The sequence below is a fragment of the Drosophila albomicans genome, chromosome X (genome assembly GCF_009650485.2).
Source record: "Drosophila albomicans strain 15112-1751.03 chromosome X, ASM965048v2, whole genome shotgun sequence".
In the NCBI taxonomy this organism is placed as follows: domain Eukaryota; kingdom Metazoa; phylum Arthropoda; class Insecta; order Diptera; family Drosophilidae; genus Drosophila; species Drosophila albomicans.
The window spans coordinates 22,961,142-22,981,137 of record NC_047627.2 but is presented as its reverse complement, the minus strand read 5'-3'; the positions used below and the strand labels follow the sequence as shown (position 1 = coordinate 22,981,137).

General features: G+C 39.3%; 2 protein-coding genes across 5 annotated transcripts in view; both read left to right on the top strand.

The window, feature by feature from the left end:
- Window positions 1–19,996, top strand: part of LOC117577816 (uncharacterized) — a 64,967-nt gene that overhangs the window by 12,187 nt on the left and 32,784 nt on the right. The window contains exon 2 of the mRNA XM_052003483.1: window positions 1,895–2,356. Within this exon, the coding sequence (XP_051859443.1) occupies window positions 2,018–2,356 (339 nt within the window). The 5' untranslated portion in view covers window positions 1,895–2,017. The remainder of the gene's footprint in view (window positions 1–1,894; window positions 2,357–19,996) is intronic.
- Window positions 16,503–19,576, top strand: LOC117577819 (xenotropic and polytropic retrovirus receptor 1). 4 transcript variants are annotated; one of them, XM_034262753.2, is made up of 5 exons: window positions 16,503–16,661; window positions 16,724–17,447; window positions 17,974–18,684; window positions 18,749–19,059; window positions 19,111–19,576. In XM_034262753.2, the coding sequence occupies exons 1-5, from the start codon at window positions 16,593–16,595 to the stop codon at window positions 19,300–19,302; spliced, it is 2,007 nt and encodes a 668-aa protein (XP_034118644.1). In that variant the 5' UTR covers window positions 16,503–16,592; the 3' UTR covers window positions 19,303–19,576. The 4 variants fall into 4 exon arrangements, with proteins under 4 accessions (XP_034118644.1, XP_034118647.1, XP_034118645.1 ...); XM_034262756.2 differs by having other exon boundaries at window positions 18,759–19,059; window positions 19,111–19,308; XM_034262754.2 differs by having other exon boundaries at window positions 16,504–16,661; window positions 18,759–19,059; window positions 19,116–19,575.

Genomic DNA, 19,996 nt, shown 5'->3' with positions numbered 1-19,996 from the left:
TCATGCCGCATCATATATTCGATTAATATGCAAAGCAGGCGACTTGCAACTCGACTCGTTGCAGGTGCAAGAGTCCAACCCACAAAAAGAACCTAATCCGAGGCATGCTAATTACTTTTTGACTGCCTGTGGCAATTAGCACCGTTGTCAGACGGACATTCAACAATTAGTATAAACATAAAGTTACCTCACTCCATCTGACCTTTCTCTCCTTCTCTCCACTTTTACCTCCCCCACAATTTGAATAGCGCACGCTCTTCGATATGAAATCTTCTGTTTAGCATTTAGTTCAAAATTATTAACGAAATGAGATCAACTTGCAGCTCTCAACTCGAATATCGAACTCGCTTAGAATGCGTGAGAGCCAAGTTTGTTGCTTAAGTCTTTCGTTTTCTAGTCGCAGCGGCAGCAGCAGCAACACGAAAGCTGTTTGCCATTTACTGAATCTAAATCTGCCGGTAGAGGAAATTAAAACAGTCGAAGCAATGCGATTTGTCTGTCAGTGATCGACTAACAAATACCCGATAGTGAATGTGATTACAATTTTGAGCAGCTGTTAGGGGGTTAATTGCTTTGGTTTCGTATATTTTGGATATACCAAATGTGAATTTCGGTATATTTTTGGTATATTAATTGTCGAGTTCAATTGCTTTTGTTGACAATCTGACAAAATATATTTGCGCTTAGCTATATTTTAAATTTAGTATCCTAGGAATATACTAAATATACATTTTGGTATATTTTGCGGTATATTAATTGTCGGGTCTTAATTTCTTAGTTTCACAATCTGTTATATTTTGTGCCTTTTGGTATATTTTAAATTTAATATCCCAAGAATATACCAAATATATATTGCGGTATTTTTTTCGGTATAATGATTGTTTTGGTTGCCAATCTAATAATATTTTTAAAATACTAGTAGCACATTGATATGCAAAATATACATTTCGGTATATTAATTGTGAAGTCTTAATTGCTTAGGTTGATAAACTGGTATAATTTGTACTTGTTGGTATATTTTAAATGTAGTAGCATACAAATATACAAAATATAAATTTAGTCTGGTCTTAATTGCTTTGGTTCATAATCTGCTATATTTTATACTCTTTGGCATATATTGAATGTACTTGTACTATACATACCAAATATACAGTCGGGTATATTTTTAATATTTGTTGAGTATATTCATTTGGTATATTTCAGAAATATTCGCTTTAAGAATCATATTTCTTATTTATAAACATTTTATAAACTATTCAGCTGCTTGAAGAGCATCAAAAGCGTAATACTCCCGACATTTTATCGCACTAATTAGATGAGTATGCGAACAGTTGCATAATCACAGTTGGGAATTTGCGTTGTGGCCCACATTCTTGCCCAGCTACGGGTCGAGAGTCGGACACAAAGCAATCAAAGCAATAGGTACGGGTATTCACTGCACGTGTTCGGCATTCTAATGCTGATGCTGATGCTGACACTGATGCTGATGCTTCATGTTGTTGCTGTTCGCAGCTCGCAGAACTTTCACTCGCAGAACTCGCTGCTTGTTGCGGCTTTCGGGGTCAGATGGAGATGGAAATGAAGATGAAGCGGGCAGTTTGACTGTTGTGTTGCTGCCTTTTCTCATCAGCAAAAAAAAAGCAAAGACAAAGACAACGACAACGAAGAAGAGTCGAGGCTAATTGCCAGCGACACGGCAGCCGCGATGATGAGGAAGCTTTAGCTTCAGCGTCAGCTTCAGGTCTTGAGTGAGGTATTTTGTTTGGTATTTTGGGTATGCGAGGTGAATGAGTCTGAGTATGAGGTGCGGGCGTCGTCGCATTAAGTTGTCATATTGCCATTGTTGTTGTGATTTAGATCTAACACCCAACTCTCAACTCTGTTTTACTTGCAGCCAGCATGTCAGCCACAATAACATCGACATCCACAACGACAGCTTGAACTCGCCACTGACATTGCGAGACCAAAACTGAGACTGAGACCAAGAGAGAGAGAGATATCGCAGATTGAATTTTGAATGCCAGCCTTAGGCGTTGCCCCAACTCGGAGTCGCAGTCGAAGCTGCAGTCGAACTCACACAATGGCCACCCATGGCACGCTCTATCGACCATCTGGCGGAGTCGCCACCGCCACCGCCTCAGCCTCAGCTGCCACGCCCATTGGCGTCGTCGTTCAATACGCCACAGCCCCAAAGCCCTTTGCAGCTGGCGCCGTGCAAAGCGGCGCCGAACGGAGTCGACTCCTCGAGCTGCTGCGCGCCCCCAACAATCTCACCTCGCCCACCCTGGAACCCTCATCGAAGGGTCTGCTCAACGGTCCCGGGCAGAACAATTGCTTCCTTAACTGTGCCGTACAGGTGAGTCAAGATTACTTATTACTATATTATATATACGAAAGTTGAGTCAGTTATTAATCAAGTGACAAAAACATTTTATAATGATCTATTTCAAAAAAGTTGTGTTAAGTTGGAGTAAATTATAGGAGTGTGTATTATGAATTATTATTATATTATTGAAATTTAAAAATAACGAAGAAATAGCAAAGCATTTAATATGAGGAACTTTTATAGAGAAAATAGAGATATGACAAAAGCATTTCACAATGATCTATTTCAAAGAAGTTGCAGCCAGCATGTAATTGAAGTAAATTATGGGAGAATGCATTATGAATTTTTATTATATTATTTAAATTTTAAAATAAATCAAAATTAGCAAAGCAATTGCTATGAGAAACTTTTAAAGGAAAATTGAGATTTGAAAGACTTTTAGACAATGAAGAAAACGATTGCTTATTTACAATTTTAAATTGAGATAATTATTATGCTTTAAGAATTAGGAATTCATTTTAAAAATACATTAGCATTGGAGTAAGTTATAGAAGAAGATACTTGATGGGTTTTTATAATATTAGAAATGTAGAAATAACTCATAAATAGCAAAGCATTTTATATGAGCAACTTTTATACCTAGAAAATTTGAGATTCATGAACTACAATTTATGTAATGAAAAACATTACAAAATGGAGTACATTATAGATGAATATCTAATGTAAATAAATAAATAACGAAGCAATTGAAATGAGGAATAATTTTCTAAACGTGATTTTTGAAATAATTTTTATGCTTGATCGACATGATTCATATAAAAAAGGTCATTCGTGTGAGATGATTATAAAGTTAATCATTAAATTCAAATAATAAATTATATCTCTATAGAAAAAAACATTATGAAAATAGAACAGCACAAAAATAGAGAAATACCTCATAAAAAAGAAAGCTATTCAAATGGGAAAAGTTAGACAACATTTTAGACATCTTTCTATGAGTGAATATTACACATATGTATGAACATTTAAAAACAGCAAATGTATATACTAAATAAACATATTGGTATATTTGGACAACCGATATACCAAATATACATTTTGGTATATTGTGTTGATATATTTAAATGATAATACCGTTTTTGTTTTGTATAAATTCGCTTTCAAAACTTTTTTAAATGAAATTGAACTTTTCTGAGATAAGTTTGGACAGTCGATATACCAAATATAAATTTGGGTATATTTGTAGTATACTATCGGTATATTATTTTGGTATATTTTGAATGATAACACCGCATTCTTTTGCTTATTTATTGGTGATAACCTTTTCAAATAATTTTGAATTGAATATGAATTAAGCATATTTCTTATATAAGTTTGGCCAGCCGATATACCAAATATACATTTCGGTATATTATTTTAGTATATTTTAATGATAATACAGCATTATTTTTTCTTATTTGTTAGTAATTCACTTTTGAAACATTTTGAATTGAATTGAATATGAATTAATCACATTTCTGAGATAAGTTGCGACAATCGCAAAGAGGGAGGCAAACTTATGAATCGTAGAATAGCATTAATGAGTCGAGGTCTCGCGCACGAAACGTGAATGAGTGTTATGAGTGTATGAGTGTTGTGAGTGTACTCGCAGCGCATTCAAATCATTGAAAACGCGCACTTGAAACAAGAAAGAAATCATTTATTTCTTGTATTACTATTTGTGAGTTTTGGATTGTTGGAATGAGCTGCTCAATTTGCTTGTTAAATTTCACACACTTTTTGGCTTCTTATTTTTTGCTGTGCTGTCGTCGCCGTTGTTCTTGCTGTTGTTGTTGTTGTTTACTATTCGTGTTGCTGCCTCAAATGAGCTGTTGGCTTGGCTTTTTGCTCGGCAATTCAATTTTGGGGGCCAACCTTCAATTTGGAATCGTGTTAATTTGTTGCTCAATTTTTCTGCTCTTTTTTTTTTTTGTTTCTCTGGGCAATCTTCTGTGAGTCAACAATTTGTTGTGGGCGCCGAAGTCGCAGTCGAAGTCGAAGTCACCTTTTAAGGCAGCGGCCAACTTTTGGCTGGATGAATTGCTAGCCAAGGCAAAGCAAGGCCAAGGCAGACTTTAGCTTCAACTCTAACTCCGATTCCGATTCCGATTCCAGCTTCGTCTTCTCACGGCAATTGTTTCGCTTGGCAGCAATGTAAATATTAGTTTTAGTTGCATGTTCTATCGCGCCTTGGCATAAAAGGAGGCCACTTGTGTTCTCTTCTATTCTCCGCCATTTGCATGGGAAAGCGAAAGGGAAGAAGACAGAGAAAGAGAGAGAGAGGGCAGAAAAAGTGCCACCCAGTTGCATAAATTTGTATATAGTTATGATTGTTTTCATCCACCATCTCAATTAATACCACAATTAGTCGAAAGCAACAAGAAATGGGACGTTTCCCTCCCTCCTTCACTCGTTCTTTCTCTCTCTCTCTCTCTCGGTCGCACGGTGTACAAGCGAGTTCTAATTCTAATTAGAATAGTTTACTTAAAAGCAAATTAGCTCATAGATGGCGCCACTGCTGCTTTCCCTGACCCAAGGCAAGCTTGAATAAACTTTAAAGTTAAGTTAATGTTATATACTCCAGACTTTTTTGACTGATCTTACACTTCAATCTCTCTTTTAAAAAGTTTTCAGTTTGTATATTTTAATCACCAAAAGTGTAAAAATGTCACGTGCTACACATGAAATTTACCCTAAAGGGGGAAAAAAGTCATTGCAAAAATTTGACTCTATTTGTGTCAAGTGTGTGTGTGACTATGAGAGAGGGCGGATCTCTTAAGTGGGCATGGTCAGACAAAAGAGCTCAACAATGAATTCGTAGCATAAAAATGCGTGTGCTACCCAACAGCTGCTCAACAGCTACTCAACAGTTGAGTGCAGAACTTTCATGTCGAAAATAAGCTTGCCAAAAATTTGTCAAAATGCGTGCGAAATGTATGTGAGGCATTAGAGTGGGCGGACCTGCTAAGTGGGCGTGGAACAACTACACAAAGATTACCCAGCTTAAAAGTGCATGTGTGTGTGTGTAGGTGCGTGCTTCTAATGAATAGATGCTACTACTATTCAACAGTTGAGCTTTTAGTCAACTATTGCTCAACAGTTGTGCCTGTGTTTTAAAGACATTTCAACTGATCAAGTGAAAAAATGGCATGCCAAAAATTTTAATATATCTCTGCCAAATTTTGTGTGACTATTTCACTAGGCTTCGGACCGAGATATTAGAGTGGGCGGATGTGCTGAGTGGGCGTGGTCAGGCAGGGGGGCTTCACAAAGAAGTCGCAGCTTGTTAGTTCAACAGTTGAGCAGTTCTTACTCAACAGTTGTGCACAACCTCAATGCAATGCAGCTAATCAATTAAGAGTGAAAAAGTCGATGCCAAAAAGTTTGTTGAATTTCTGCCAAATTAAGTCTGACTGCTCAACTAGGCGGCGGACTAAGATATTAGGCAAGGCGGACTTGCTAAGTGGGCGTGGTCAGGCAGGTGGGCTTTACAAAGTTAACCTAGCATCGATGTGTATGTGTTAGTGTGTATGTGTGCGTTGCTAGTCAAAGGCTTCTGATCTAAGACCAAATCAGCAGTCATCAGTCACGATTTTATAGATAAAACTACATATATGTAAAGATTGAGATTATTTAGCTAACGAATTATTTTATGGCTCTTGCTTGTGGTTGATAATGTAAGTTTGTTTTTTTTTTAAATGCATTCTTCATTAAAGTTTTATTGCAAAGGTTTTTTTGATTCAATTTAATCATCACTCGTTTGGTTTTTAATGAAAAATTCTTTCTATTCCATTATTTCCATTATTCTTTCACATCTTAATCAGTATAGTATTAAATGTGAAACACAATTGTTGCTGATAAATCGCATTTTCGAGCTGTGATTTGTGATTTGCTTGATTTATCGATCGTCGAGTTTTTAGTGGCCACAATCAGAATCGGGCGATAATCAGACGCTGACTCACTTTCGGTGGAGCCATAAAAATTGGTTCAGGGTTGAGCTTCTGGTAAATCACGATCCATTCCCCATGTGGAGTATCAAGTATCGAGTGTAGAGTGAAGTTTAAGCCTAACTTTGGCCATTAAATTGGCGCCTAAGCACACGCCTAGTAGCTATTTTTGCTGCGGGGGGAGAGGAAGAGGGGAAGAGCTGGATTTACTTGAAAAGGAGGGGAACAAGTTGATCGACTGAACTTTCGAGGTGTGGCCAAATGTATGGAAAAAAAACACTAACATAACATCCAGCTAATTGCGCACAAGTTGTTGCTATTGTTGTTGTTGTTGCTGTTGCTGTTGTTGGTGACACGCCCCTCAGCTTTGGTTGTTGCCACACACAGCAACAACAATAAATGCGGCAAACAATGGCAATCAAATGTGGCCAAGTTGCAGACTCAAATAGACCAAGATGGAGATGTGATTGTTGTTGTTGTTGGAGCGTGTGCCAAGCCTAAAGTCTCAAACTTCCCAACTGTAGACACAGGATCATTGTTGCTTTTGTTGTTGTTGTTGTCAGTGAGGTTTGTTGTCATTGATTGTTTGTTGACATGACACAAATTTGAAGCCCCAACGAAAGTGTTGAAGACGTTCTTCGCTGAAGGGTTCGTTGCCTGCCTTCGCTTCACTATGCAAATGCTCGACTAGCAGCTGCCCTGGAATTATCCGAAAGCTACAACAAATTCATGGCTAAGAAAAGTAATTAAATCTAAAGAGTTCTGAAGAGTTTCCATCACAATTTTCACACACAATAAACTGGGTAAGAGCAAGAACTAGTTTAGTGCTTATGTTTAAAATTTAATACTAGATTTGCTATGATTAAAAAGTGACATAAAAATTAAGAATTTCGCTGAAGAGCTTTTTCATTGCAAACTAAACGAAAGATGAATAAATTAAACAACAAAAACTTCCAACACTCTAATGAAGATGAATGCATTTAAAGAAACAATCTCATAAAACTCTAAGCAAAAGGAGTATACATTAAAAAGAAGAATCAAATTGAATTGAGTTTCTATTTTATATAAAATATTCAATAATTTAAACGAATAAAGGGTAGTTACTTATCGACACAGTGGAATACATTATTCAATCTGTCATCCGCCTTTTCACTGCGCATACCCCATGCAAGAGCTGCTGCTGCAGGGTATCTAGAGTGTCCGGCACTAGTTTTTGGGAGCAGTCGCTTCCGCTGCAGTTATTGCAACCGGTAACCGGTAACTTGTAACTGGTAACTGGCGACTTGCAACTTGCAACTTGCCACTTGCAACCTGCGAGTGGCAAGCGCTGAGAACACTCGTGATGATTTCACTTGATATGCTTTTAATGTGTTTCTTTTGCCATCGTCGTCTCTCAACGTCTCAACGTCTCAGAGCAGTCAACTGCGACGCTTGCGAGACCCTTGAACAACTTCTTTCTTAGCTGCTGGTGTAATAAAGTAGCAACAACAATAAACATTTTCTTAGGCTTCAATTTCAAGAGGTGGAGAAGTGCAGTTTATTATGCTCATAGAGACTCGCACATCATTTCACAGCTTTGACTGCGGCTATCGCAGCTCAATCTGTGTCTGTGTCTGTATCTGTATCTGTAAATGTATCTGTATCTTTAACTGCATCTATATTAGTTGCTTCAGTTTGGTGTCTGGCTCTCTGGGGTTAGATTAGTTCACACGATAAGCGAGAAACCAAGAAATGTCGAGAACAACTCGCTGCAGTTAACCATTTTGCCATAGTTAAGTTGCTGCTTGACTGCCAGCTAATATGAGCTTGATATCGTTGCTGCATGCAACTTGATCTTACGCAAATTGGCAATTGAGACTGTTTTATATTAAAAAAATAATATACCAAAAATACTAAAATATATTGACGGCAGTATTCGGTATATCACAGTATAAAAAGCAGAAGTTGCAAATGAGCTGAAAATTAAGACGGTTCCTTAAAAATGAATATACCAAAAAATACAACAAATATACCAGTATTTGGTATATCGAAGTATTAAAACTTTCTAACAGTTGATTTTTACTCCTTGACTTACCAAAGATTGCCTGCGGTATATTTTAGTATTTATTCGGTATATTAATATATGTATATATTTCAATACATTTTAGTATTTAATATTTTTTGGTATTTCGATTTTTATAGTTCTTTTTATAGCTAGTTTTATACATCGATATACCAAATACTGCTTGCGACAAATTTTAGTATATTATATTATTTTTGGTATATTAATATATATGTCGGTATATTTTAGTGCGTTTTGGTAGTATTTGTCGGTATATTAATATATGTCGGTATCTTAATATACATTTCGATTTATTTTAGTATATTTTCGGTATATTAATATATATGGATACATGTATAGTTGATAGAATTGCTGACAAATGTCAAGTAAAGATTCTCCAAATTAAGGCGAAGTCTTGTTGACTTTGTAAGGCGCAAGAGGAAGACGACTTCAACGGCGACTGCGCTGGCTTTTGGTTACGGCTGACGGCGCCGCCTGGGAAGAAGTTGCAATTGTTCTTCACTTGGCAGCAGAAAGTGAGAGAGAGAGAAAGAGGAAGAGGAAGAGAGAGAGAGAGAGAGAGGGAGACTCCTGCGCCTCAATTTCGTTCTTCCTGTCTTGGAAGGTTCTTTTCCACTTTTCCACTTTGGGGGTTGCGCAGTCTTGAAGTCTTGGCGTGGACATGCTTAATTTAACAAATGCATGTTTAATCAACACACACACACATAGAGAGCTGAAGTAACTTATGTAAATTTATGCATCGTTTTCAGTTTGATGTGTTTTTCTGGTTTTCCCTCTGTGCGCAGACAGTAATTTATTTTTGTTCAACAAGTTTATGAACAGACATCATCATCGTCATCGTCGACGTCTTCTTCTTCGTCTTCGTCTTCGTGACGGTCAGTTTTCATGGCCAAAATCTGGACGGGAGTGTGATGCATTTCGTATGCGCGTCGCAGCAAAACTTCGACAACTTTTTTAGCTGTAATTGTAGCACCCAAAAACAACAACAACAACAACAGAAATACAACTTGACTATTCGAAAGTTGTCCGCAGTTGTCCAATGTTCAATGAACCTTTAAAACTGTTACCATTTCTGTTTCTCTCTCTCTCTCCCTCTTTCTCTTTCGCTCACTCTCGCTTCAACAAGTGGAAGTTCGTGTCTTAAGTCTTTTGTTTTGTTACCGCTGTTAGGGCTTGCGCTAGGGCCACTTTTGTGGCAATGGAAAGTCTTGTTGTTGCTGTTGTTGTTTGTTGTTTCTGTTGCTGTTCGTCTCCAAATTGAGACTCGACGCATTTTCAATTAATGTTTTAATTAGTCGTGAAAGTCGTGAAAGCAGTCGCAAGAATGAATATTTCAAGCTCTTAAACTGTCTATTAAGCGGGGCTTAGTTAACGCCCAATAAAAGCGAACTTTGTATATGGATAATTAGCTGCACTTCTCAACTGAGTTGTCTAATAAAATCCCTGGGAAAGAAAGTGCAAATGAAAATATGAATTATTAATTAATGCTTGGAATGCATCTAGTTCTGTGATCGTAAACTGCAATTAGAGTTTCACATTGCGCAAAAGGGATTGAAACGAGCTGGTTTCATATCAATTAACTCAGCAGGCTGTCCGTTTTTATACCCGGTACTCATAGGGTAGAAGGGTATTACAAGTTTGTGGCTGCAGAAAATGTAGAGGTAGGAAATGCAAAAAAAGTGACCTGATCTAACAATATTGTATAATTTGTGCTCTATGATATATTTTACATACAGTCTTTGACAAATTTCAGTACTTTTTTAGTATTCTACGATTTTGTATTCCGGTATATTTTAAATTAAGTACTATATGAATATACCAAATGCAGCATTTAGTATATTTTTGTATTTTTTCAATATTCTGCGAATCGGGATAATTTTTTAGCATTCCTACATTGATGTACCAAATATAGCCTTTGATATATAATATTTCAGTACTTTTGCAGTGATCGCCAAATTAGGTATATTTTGTACTTTATGGTATATTTTACTACTAAATTCGTTATTCCAAATGCGAATATGCTATGTACATATACCAAATACAGTATTCAGTATTGTTTCAGAATTCTGCAATGATTAAATGTTCTACTAGATGGAAATACCAAATACAGTGTTCGGTATATGTTAGTATTTTGTCAGTATTTCAATTTGATATATTTTTAGAATATGCTGTCATTGAAAATGGGTAGCGGGTATCTCACAGTCGAGTCCACTCGACTGTAGCTGTTTTACTCATTGAGGAACACGTGTTTAAAGACCTTCTTTTGCTGCTCCTTTTCTGTTTGCTCCCACTCCAGTTATTCCAAATGAGGACTTCCTATTCAAAAGTGATTTGTCGCCTTTATGTCACTCGCTGCCTTCGCTTTGCTCCGATTCCGATTCTCTGCTAATTGAGCCATCGAAAAAACATCGAGTTTCGAAACGAAATCAAAATTCAAATCAGAACTCGAGACTTCCGTTGTCTGCCGTCTGCTGTTTGTTGTCTCAATTGTGTATGTTGCTGGATCATTTTATCAATTAGCTCGCGCTGCTTACATGGTATTTCCATTTACAAGCATTTCCGCGTGGCCAACAAAAGAAAACTCGCCTCGATGTCAGACCATCAAAACTCGAGCATTAAGGTGAAAGCAACATTTCAAATTCTCCTCACTACTTCTTCTCCGTTTTTCCTCGACATTTTTTACGTTTTGATTTTCATGTAATTGCCGCAACCCAAGAATGAACATTTCCTGCTCCCGTTTCCCGCTTCCAAATTCAACAATTTGTCTCATTATTTCGCTTGCTAATCATAATCAGCATCAGTTTCAGCTTCAGATGCGCCAATTTTCGCATCGAAGCAGGCGGCGATGTTAACGAGATTCGAGACTTGATTTTGGGTGAAAATCTTTTCGAATAGCGTCTTTTATTAACACATTCTACAATTGTAGACACCTAAATTTTAATTGTCATTTAGTTAATGGCTGTCTTTTATTCCACTAATTTTCAGGTAATCGAATATCAAAATCTATTCAATATTGCAGTCGCAGCTTTGACCTGAAGTACTTTGCTTTTTTAAGTAAGAGCAAAAAAGTCATTGGCAAAATTTTGTGTAAAATTTATCATAAAAATCATTATTTCAGATTGTTCTTTTTAAAGCTTAAATCAGATTTTTTCAAACTCTCTATGTTGTAACAAATGAATCAGCTACTTTACTTTTATGAAGACTTGGCTGGAATTTATTTTCTTCTTTGTGAATGTTAATTGTGATACTTGGGATTTTAAGCATTTAAGAACTAAAGTTTTTCATTTGATAGTGAAGGGTTTCCCTTGATTTAGATTTGAGAAATGTGCGATTAAAATTGTGCTATCGAGAGAAGTTGATGTGTGGCTTTTGAGCACTTGCTGCTCAGCTCTCAGCATTCTGTGTGGTCCGCCCACGCATAGCGGAAGGGGTCAAATGACAGAGGTCAGCGGAGAGAGAGAGAAGGGGCAGTGGCTGGGAGGGGGGGCAGACCACCCTCGAAGGGATCAACATAAGACGCTTTTGAAATACGACTACAAAAGCGAAGATGGAGAAGAAAATGGAGGAGATGGGAATGGAAATCGAGAGGGAGATGGAGATGGAGATGGATGGCACCTTGAATGTTTGTGCTGCTGGCTCTGGGAAATGATTAAATGATTAATGAGCGATTGGTTTTGTTTGTTTGCTGCAATGCGCTGCGCTGCGTTGCATCGGATGTGGCAATCCCTCAATTCTCCAATCAGTCAATCGTTCATTTCAATTAGCCAATTACGCATGCCAGACCAATTGCCAAGTCTCAAGAGTCTCAGAGCCAAGTTGAAGCTGACATTTGTAATTATAGATACTGATGCCGTAATTTGCAGTTACCGCTGCTGTTGGAGTTGTTGCTACTGTTGCAATTTGCAACAAGTGGAGCAAGTGCAACGCGCGTTGCACGGAAGTTGCACAAGTTGCAGAGCCAAGTGAAGGGAGAGAAACGAGAGGAAGAGAGGAAGGGAGTCTGCTTAGAATACTCGACATCGATATCGATATCAATGTTTGTGAGGATGTTTGCTGCAAGACGGAAGTGCAACTGCAACTCAGCCAACTCTGGGTGGCAAGTCGGATGTGGCGCCTCTCTCACCATCTCTCTTCTTTCTTCACTCTCCACGCATTTACTTCCGTTTTGCCAATCAATTGGCCAATTGACCCTGTAGATGCAAGCGATTGAATTCTTCCTGTGATTAGTGAATTAGGTGTGAAAGGGAAATGCTTCCTCTTTTGTGATAAACTCACAACTCACAACTCAACTCTCAATTCCCTTTTTGTTTTCCCACCGAAAGTGTTTGAGCTTCTCTCTCTTCTCAACATTCTCCAGAAAAATTGAATTTCTGGTATTCGAATTGGCCGCGAGGCAAAACACGCTTTGTGGGGTCCCGTTTAATTGCCCCCGTCCGTGGTGTCTAATGAATGTGTTTATGCTGGCAATACACAAAATACTAAATTCGTAAAGAGGCACAGAGAAAAGAGAAAAGGGGCGGAACCTTTTGACCCGAATCTAAATATGATTAAATGTTAAAACGCTATGAAATCGACGTGGCAACACTTGTAGCTAATTGATTTCACCTCCGCGCCTAGGCTTGTCTCTCTCTCTCTCTTTCTCTCACTCTCTCTATCTATCTCTTGTCTATTGCCTCGAGAAAGATTCCATTGATTCGCAGGGAAAATCTCATCATCATCAGCTTTGGCTTCAGCAAGATCATCGTCCCCATCATCGTCATGCCTCGGAGATACAGGTCATACGATCGATCGATCGATTGATCGCTTCGTTAATTAATTCTGCGATCCGTCACAATGAGAAACAATGAAACATTAATCGTTCGTTATGCGCCGCGTTGCCAGCAGCCAGCAGCCAAAAGTCTAAAGCCTAGCATCAAATTCCTAATAAATTACCACACAAAGACGTTTACGATTCCAATCGAAAGTCATGCCAAAAATTCCCAAATGTTGTGCGACGAGCACGCGCCAAACAACTGGAATAATACTACAAGCAGAGCAACAAGTAAAAACAACAACAACATACCCTGTAGTTCAGTAGGGAGAGAGGGTATATTGCACTGCAAAGTATAGCATGAAATCTGAAATGAATTTAAAGCGATGTATAAGAATTCTATTTTATTATTTTAAATTCTTTAATTATTGAGAATTCTTATTAAACCTCGAAGAAGAGCAATTTTAAATTAAAAAATTTGGATTGAATTTAAAGTTAAACTAAATTATTAACTAAAAAAAGGAATAGATAAGAATTATATTTTATTATTTTCAATTTTTTTACTACTCAGAATTTTAATTTTAAATTTAGATTGAATTTAAATCCAAATGTTTACAAATTATATTTTATTATTTTCAATTTTACAATTACTGAAAATACCTAAAATTTAGATTGAATGATGAAGTAATGTGTTGGAATTCCATTTCATTTTCAAATTTGTAATTATTCTTACACTGAAATACTTAAATTTTAAATTGAATTTAAATCCAAAAATAAACATTTGATGAAGAGGAGAAAAGACAAGAATACTATTATCATTTTTAATTTGTAATTCACTGAGAATTCGTACATTTCATTTAAAATTTCCGTTGGTAATTTGTGATAATGTGTGATGATAGGATATCTCATAGTCGAGCTTGTTTCTTTTTGCAATTTTATCCAAAGCTGTTGCTATTTGTGAACAAGCAAAAACGATGTTTCATCGTTGTTCTGCCTCTAATTCTATTTCTGTTTCGGTTTCTATTCTGAGTTTCTGACATCTTTCATCTCCCATCTTCTATCTCTCGTGTAATGCGATCGCAAGACAATGACACCAACAACAACAACAACAGATGGAAGTGGAAGATGCTTGAGAACCTTTCACGCCTTCTCTCCGTCTGTGGTTTGTTCTGCTGCCATTTCTAGCGGCACTTTTGTCGTAGGCGGCTGATCATCATCATCATCATCATCATCATCATCATCATCATCATCATCATCATCATCATCATCATCATCATCATCATCATCATCATCATTGGCAGGCAGCCTTAGAAGTGCCTCCCCTCCGATTCTGGAATTCCGATTCTCAACTTCAATTTCAATTCTCTTTGTCTCTTTCTGCCAGTTCCAAATGATAACACACAAACCTTAAGCATTAAGCATTACTGTTATTCACGCCCTCCAAATGTCATCAGATATGTTTTTTACTACAGACAATGCTTGGAATGTTCTTCCTGCTTAGCACAATTTTATTTTGCATATTTCTATTTCGTAGTCTCGCTTTTCTACTAGCTACAAAATTACACAATTCAATTAAGCACTTGCAACTTTTACTCTGTGTAAAAACGCTTAGTTAAAATTGTGCTGAACACATTTATTTATATTAATAACTATAGTATTTATATGTTATCTGGCAACCAAGCTCAGGAACCTTAATGCTCTTAAATTTTAGACAACTATCAAAGATATGATCTACGTTTAGGTTTTTCTACAAAGTGTAAATGGAGATTTTATCTGTTTCTCAAATTATTGATTATTATTTGCATCTAAGAATTGCTCTCCAAAAGGCTGAAAGAGTTTCTTAAGAGTTTCCTTTCAAAGTTAAAGTTATCATTATCTGCCCCTCATTCACACAACATTATTTATTTATGGACCATTCTATAATATATTAGTATTATTTATCATGTGAGCAATGTTTAATGGCTGCTAAGGCCATCGACTTGCAGTGGGATTAAATTAAAGCAAGCTGATTTCATTTGATTAACTAACGTAAGTGACAATAACGAGTGCATTAACGGCAATTGTTGTCGTAACTGTTGTTGGCTCTCAGTTATTTGCTGTCTTCGTAGTTGTTGTTGTCGTTGTTGTTGTTGCTGTTTGCTTTGCAGCCAGCGATGCCTGGCATTAATTTGGCCAAGTCAACGAGCCGCAGAAAAAATGCCAAAAGAAGTGAGGAAAATGCGACAAGAATGGAAAAAAGGAAGTCGAAGTACTCGCTAAAGAGGCAAATGACTCACTTGCGTCCCAGACAGGAAGTCGCTTGCCAAAAAAAAACAGAAGGAGAGGGGAGAGAGGGAGAGGAGAAGACAATAAGTAAAGTTTGTGCCGTTCTGGTAAAGTAATTTGCGGGCGTGTGAACCGCAGCGAAGACGAAGACACAAGGGTCATCACCTCCCTCCGAACACTTCTCTTCTCTCGTTGACTTCATCTACATCTCAGACCCCTTTTCTATCTTCGACTGTAACTCACAACAAGACGCCAGTGATTAGACTCTGACTTTCCAGCTTAAATTAATAAAACTCGCGAAATTCGCGATCCGAGAGTCTCAGATTATGAGACTGTTCCACTGTTGAGCTTTGTTTACACAATGCAGAAATTGTACTCGCAGGATTGCAGTTAAAGTCTGTTGAGTTCTTCACTCTTAATTGTAAATTATAAGCACACATTTAGTATAATATTCACTTGAATGTCTCTCGGTAATTTGAGAAGCTACTTTGAGAAGATTAGTTTTCTCTTCCACTTATTGATTTACACTATTGAAGTATTAACTCTTCTTAAAAGTGTATTTACTTTTTAAGTTTTTTCGTAACTTATTTTGTTGACACTGCAAATGATATTTAGAACTCAATCAGACTGATTAATAGCAAGTCTTCCTTTTGCTTTTCAAGAGTGATTCAAAAGTATTAATTGATTAATGCAGTATCAACAACTTATATGCTTAAATCTATATTCTACTATATTTATACTCATCAACTACAAGATAAAACGATATTGTAAGCTTGTGTGTACAGAAAATGTGTGCAACAATTGACTATTTGGTATATTTTATACTTTATGGTATATTTTGAGCGCGTATATCAGTGTATATTATTTAAAAATTTGATAAACTTGAGTATATTTTTGTATCTTAATTTGTTATAAATAATACTCTATGAAATATTTTTAATGAATGTGTGTGTAGTGTTTGGTATACTATAGTATTTTTTGGTTGATTAATTTGGTATAATTCTAAGGTAACACCGCATTGCATTATTAAAATAGCCAGCGGGTGTCTTATTGTCAATCACACTCCACTGTAGCTTTTCTCACTTATTTGACTTCGAATTGTGCTTGAGAAAGATGTCAGAATTTATTGAATCTGTCGAGACGCTGAACTTAGCAGCTAGCTAGCTCTGCCCCAACAAAAAGGGCTCCGCTCGCGGGCCAAAGATGAAATTTGGCAAGACCTTTGAGACGCATCTCACCATCGAATGGCGACAGCAGTATATGCGATATACGGTAAGCAGTCTCCTCTCTGTCTATCTCTCTACGTTGAACAACACCCTCAACGCTCCCTTTAGGATTTAAAGACACTCATAAGGCGGGGCGTGGATGGAGCTCCAACGGAAAGTGAGACAACGCCGGACCAGTTGCTGGAATATTATGCAAGCTTTGAGGAGCATTTCTTTGCCGAGTGCCAGCACGAGTTGACACGCGTTAACAACTTCTTTCTGGAGAAGATGGCCGAGGCGAGGCGCAAGCATGGTACACTCAAGCTGCAGCTGCTGGCCACAGCACATGCCACAGGTCATGTGTCTCGTTCCCATACTCGTAGTCAGAATCAGAGTCGGAGTCACTCGCAGTTGCCATCGCCGAGAGCGTCGGTGGTCAGCATGCCGAGCACGTCGAGCAATCGCAAGCTGATGACACAGCGGCAGCTGCGCAGTGCGTACACCGAGTTCTACTTGACGCTGGTGCTGCTCCAGAACTTTCAGTCGCTCAACGAGACGGGATTCCGAAAGATCTGCAAGAAGTACGACAAGTATTTGAAGTCCAATCATGGCGCCCTCTGGCTGGAGCGACATCTCACCTACATTGCCTTCGTCGATCGTCGGCCACTGCAGCAAATGACCATCGAGGTGGAGGAGCTCTACACGCACTATCTGGCTGCCGGAGATCGGGCCAAAGCGATGACAAAGCTCCGAGTGCCGCCACTCGGTGAACCGACGCCGCCTCCGATGGTTTTTCGGGCTGGTCTCGCTTTGGGCATGTTCATCATGCTGGCGCTGGCGGCGTTGTTCAGCTGTGAGTGTAAAACAATAGTTTATCGATAGTATTGCCATCAGTTATCGATAGTATTAGTTAAACACAACGATTTTCTTGTTATGGACAGTGATCATAGCTACAGACTAAGTAACACAGCTGCTACAATCGATTACTACTATCGATTATTAACGCAAGAGATTGACCAATGAATACTATCGATAACAACTTACAAGTGACGAATAATGACAACTGCTACGATCAATAATAACTGTATTACTTAGCTAAGACTACTGCTGGAGACTAATCACTCTCAACTACTATTGATAATTGCTGGAAGTGTGTAATCACTCTACTTCAACTATCGATGACTATCGCAAATGACTATCAATCCCAACTACTATCAAGTGACTGATCAATCACAGTTTCTACTATCGATAATCACTGCAATGCCGACTCAACTACTATCGATCGTTACGTCAAGTGTCTATCACTCTCTACTACTACTATCGATGACTATCCCAAACATCAGCTACTATCGATAAATGCTCCCTCCCCCCTCGAATAGATCTCCGCAGGCCACCGATCACGGACAACATCGAGGCTTTCATGCGCCTCTATCGCGGCCCCTTCACCTGGGTCATCTTCAACTTCTTCATGGCCGCTAACGTGGCCGGCTGGCAGCGAGCTGGCGTCAATCATGTGCTCATCTTCGAGATCGATCCGCGCAGCCATCTGCAACCGGCGACGTTTCTGGAGATCGCCTGCACCTTCGGCATGCTGTGGACACTCTCGATGCTCGGCTTTCTCTTCCACGATCTGATCAACGTGACGGATCCGTTTGTCTTTCCGCTAGCGCTCACACTAATCATGATCACGCTGTTGATCAATCCGCTGCCGATCATGAACTGGCCCGCCCGCTGGTGGACGATGCGCCTTGTGGGTCGCGTGATCACCGCTCCGCTGCACTACGTGGGATTCGCTGACTTCTGGATGGGGGATCAGATGAACTCGCTGGTCACGTGCATGGCCGACTACTACTACATTGTGCGCTTCTATGCTGTCTGCTGGCTGCGCTACAGCAACGTGAACTCCTGCTTCGATGAGGACATGTTTGTGCCGATCTCCCGCTGTCTGCCCGCCTGGTTCCGCTTTGCGCAGTGTCTGCGTCGCTTCTCGGACAGCGGATCGAAGTCGCTGAGCTATCTACTGAATGCGGGCAAATACTCGACCACGTTCTTTGTGGTCTTCTTCTCGACGATGCGCGGACGCACCGATGGTAGGCACTGCCCGACTCCGTGCTCCTCATCCACTCCTCCATTGCTCTCCTCACTCTCCGGCAGTCTCTTGCAGATGGCTATGCGAATACGTTTTACAATCCCTACACGTGGTTCTTCATCACCAGCTACATCGTGTCGAGCGTGTACAGCTATCTGTGGGATGTGTTCAAGGACTTTGGCATCTTTCAGATCTGGCGGGGCGAGCATTTGTTCCTCCGGGAGAAGCTCGTCTATCCGCAGTCCTTCTACTACTTTGTCATCCTCGAGAATCTCGTGCTGCGTCTCTTCTGGGTCATCGAGTTCGTTGTGCTTTACCACAAGCTGATCACGCCCTACAATATCAAGACCTGCGCCAGCATCCTGGAGATAACGCGGTGAGTCTGAGTCGAAGACGAGTTCGAGTTACTCATCTCCCCATCTGCCAGCTTAGTCGCTTCATCTGGAACTACATTCGGCTGGAGAACGAGCATCTGAACAACTGCGGACACTTTCGGGCCACGCGAGACATTCACCTGGCTGCCCTCAATCCGACGCAGGAACGCATGCTGGAGCATATGATGACGGACCCAGAGCGGAGGCCAGATGAACGCCAGAGACTGGGCAAACAATACTTCTAGTCAAGATGAAGCACGTGCCAAGGAGTCATCGGACATCAGCTGCCATTTAGGTTTTATCTGTTGCTTTTTGTGAGTTGTTGTTGTTGCCTGTTGCCTGTTGTTGATTGCCCAGTTGCCCGTTAATGTTAATGGCCCTCCGTCATCGTTGTGTGTTGTCATTTAAGCCGCTTCTTTAATTAATTCATTTGTGCAGAAAAATAAAACGAACGCCAAGCGCAAGGGAAAGAGCTGAGCTTACCTGCAGCAGGAGGCGAACAACTCGACTCGAACTCAAACTCAAACTCGCCTCAAACTTAAACTCGACTTGGCACGCGCCACAAAAGCCACAAAACCGGTTCAGCAGCTGCACCCAAAAGCAGCAGCAGCAGCAGCTTGTTGCTCTGTTCCTTGTTTTGCGATGCCTGTGCCTCGCATAACAATTGTCATTGCAGGCGATCGACCGGGATAGAGACAGATAGACAGAAAGAGAGAGATCTTTTAATTACCCAAGCTATTTAATTAGCGAAGCGATTAGTAAACGCATGCAGCCAGTGACTCGACTTCATTTCTCGTCAATTTATGCAGCCTCATTCCATGATTAGCCAGCATCAGTTGGCATCCTTTATAGCTCCCCTTACTCTCTCTTACTATAGATAACCGGCATTCCGCCTGATTGCGTCATTTGCCTTAGATTAAGGTTCGCTTGTGATCAGCT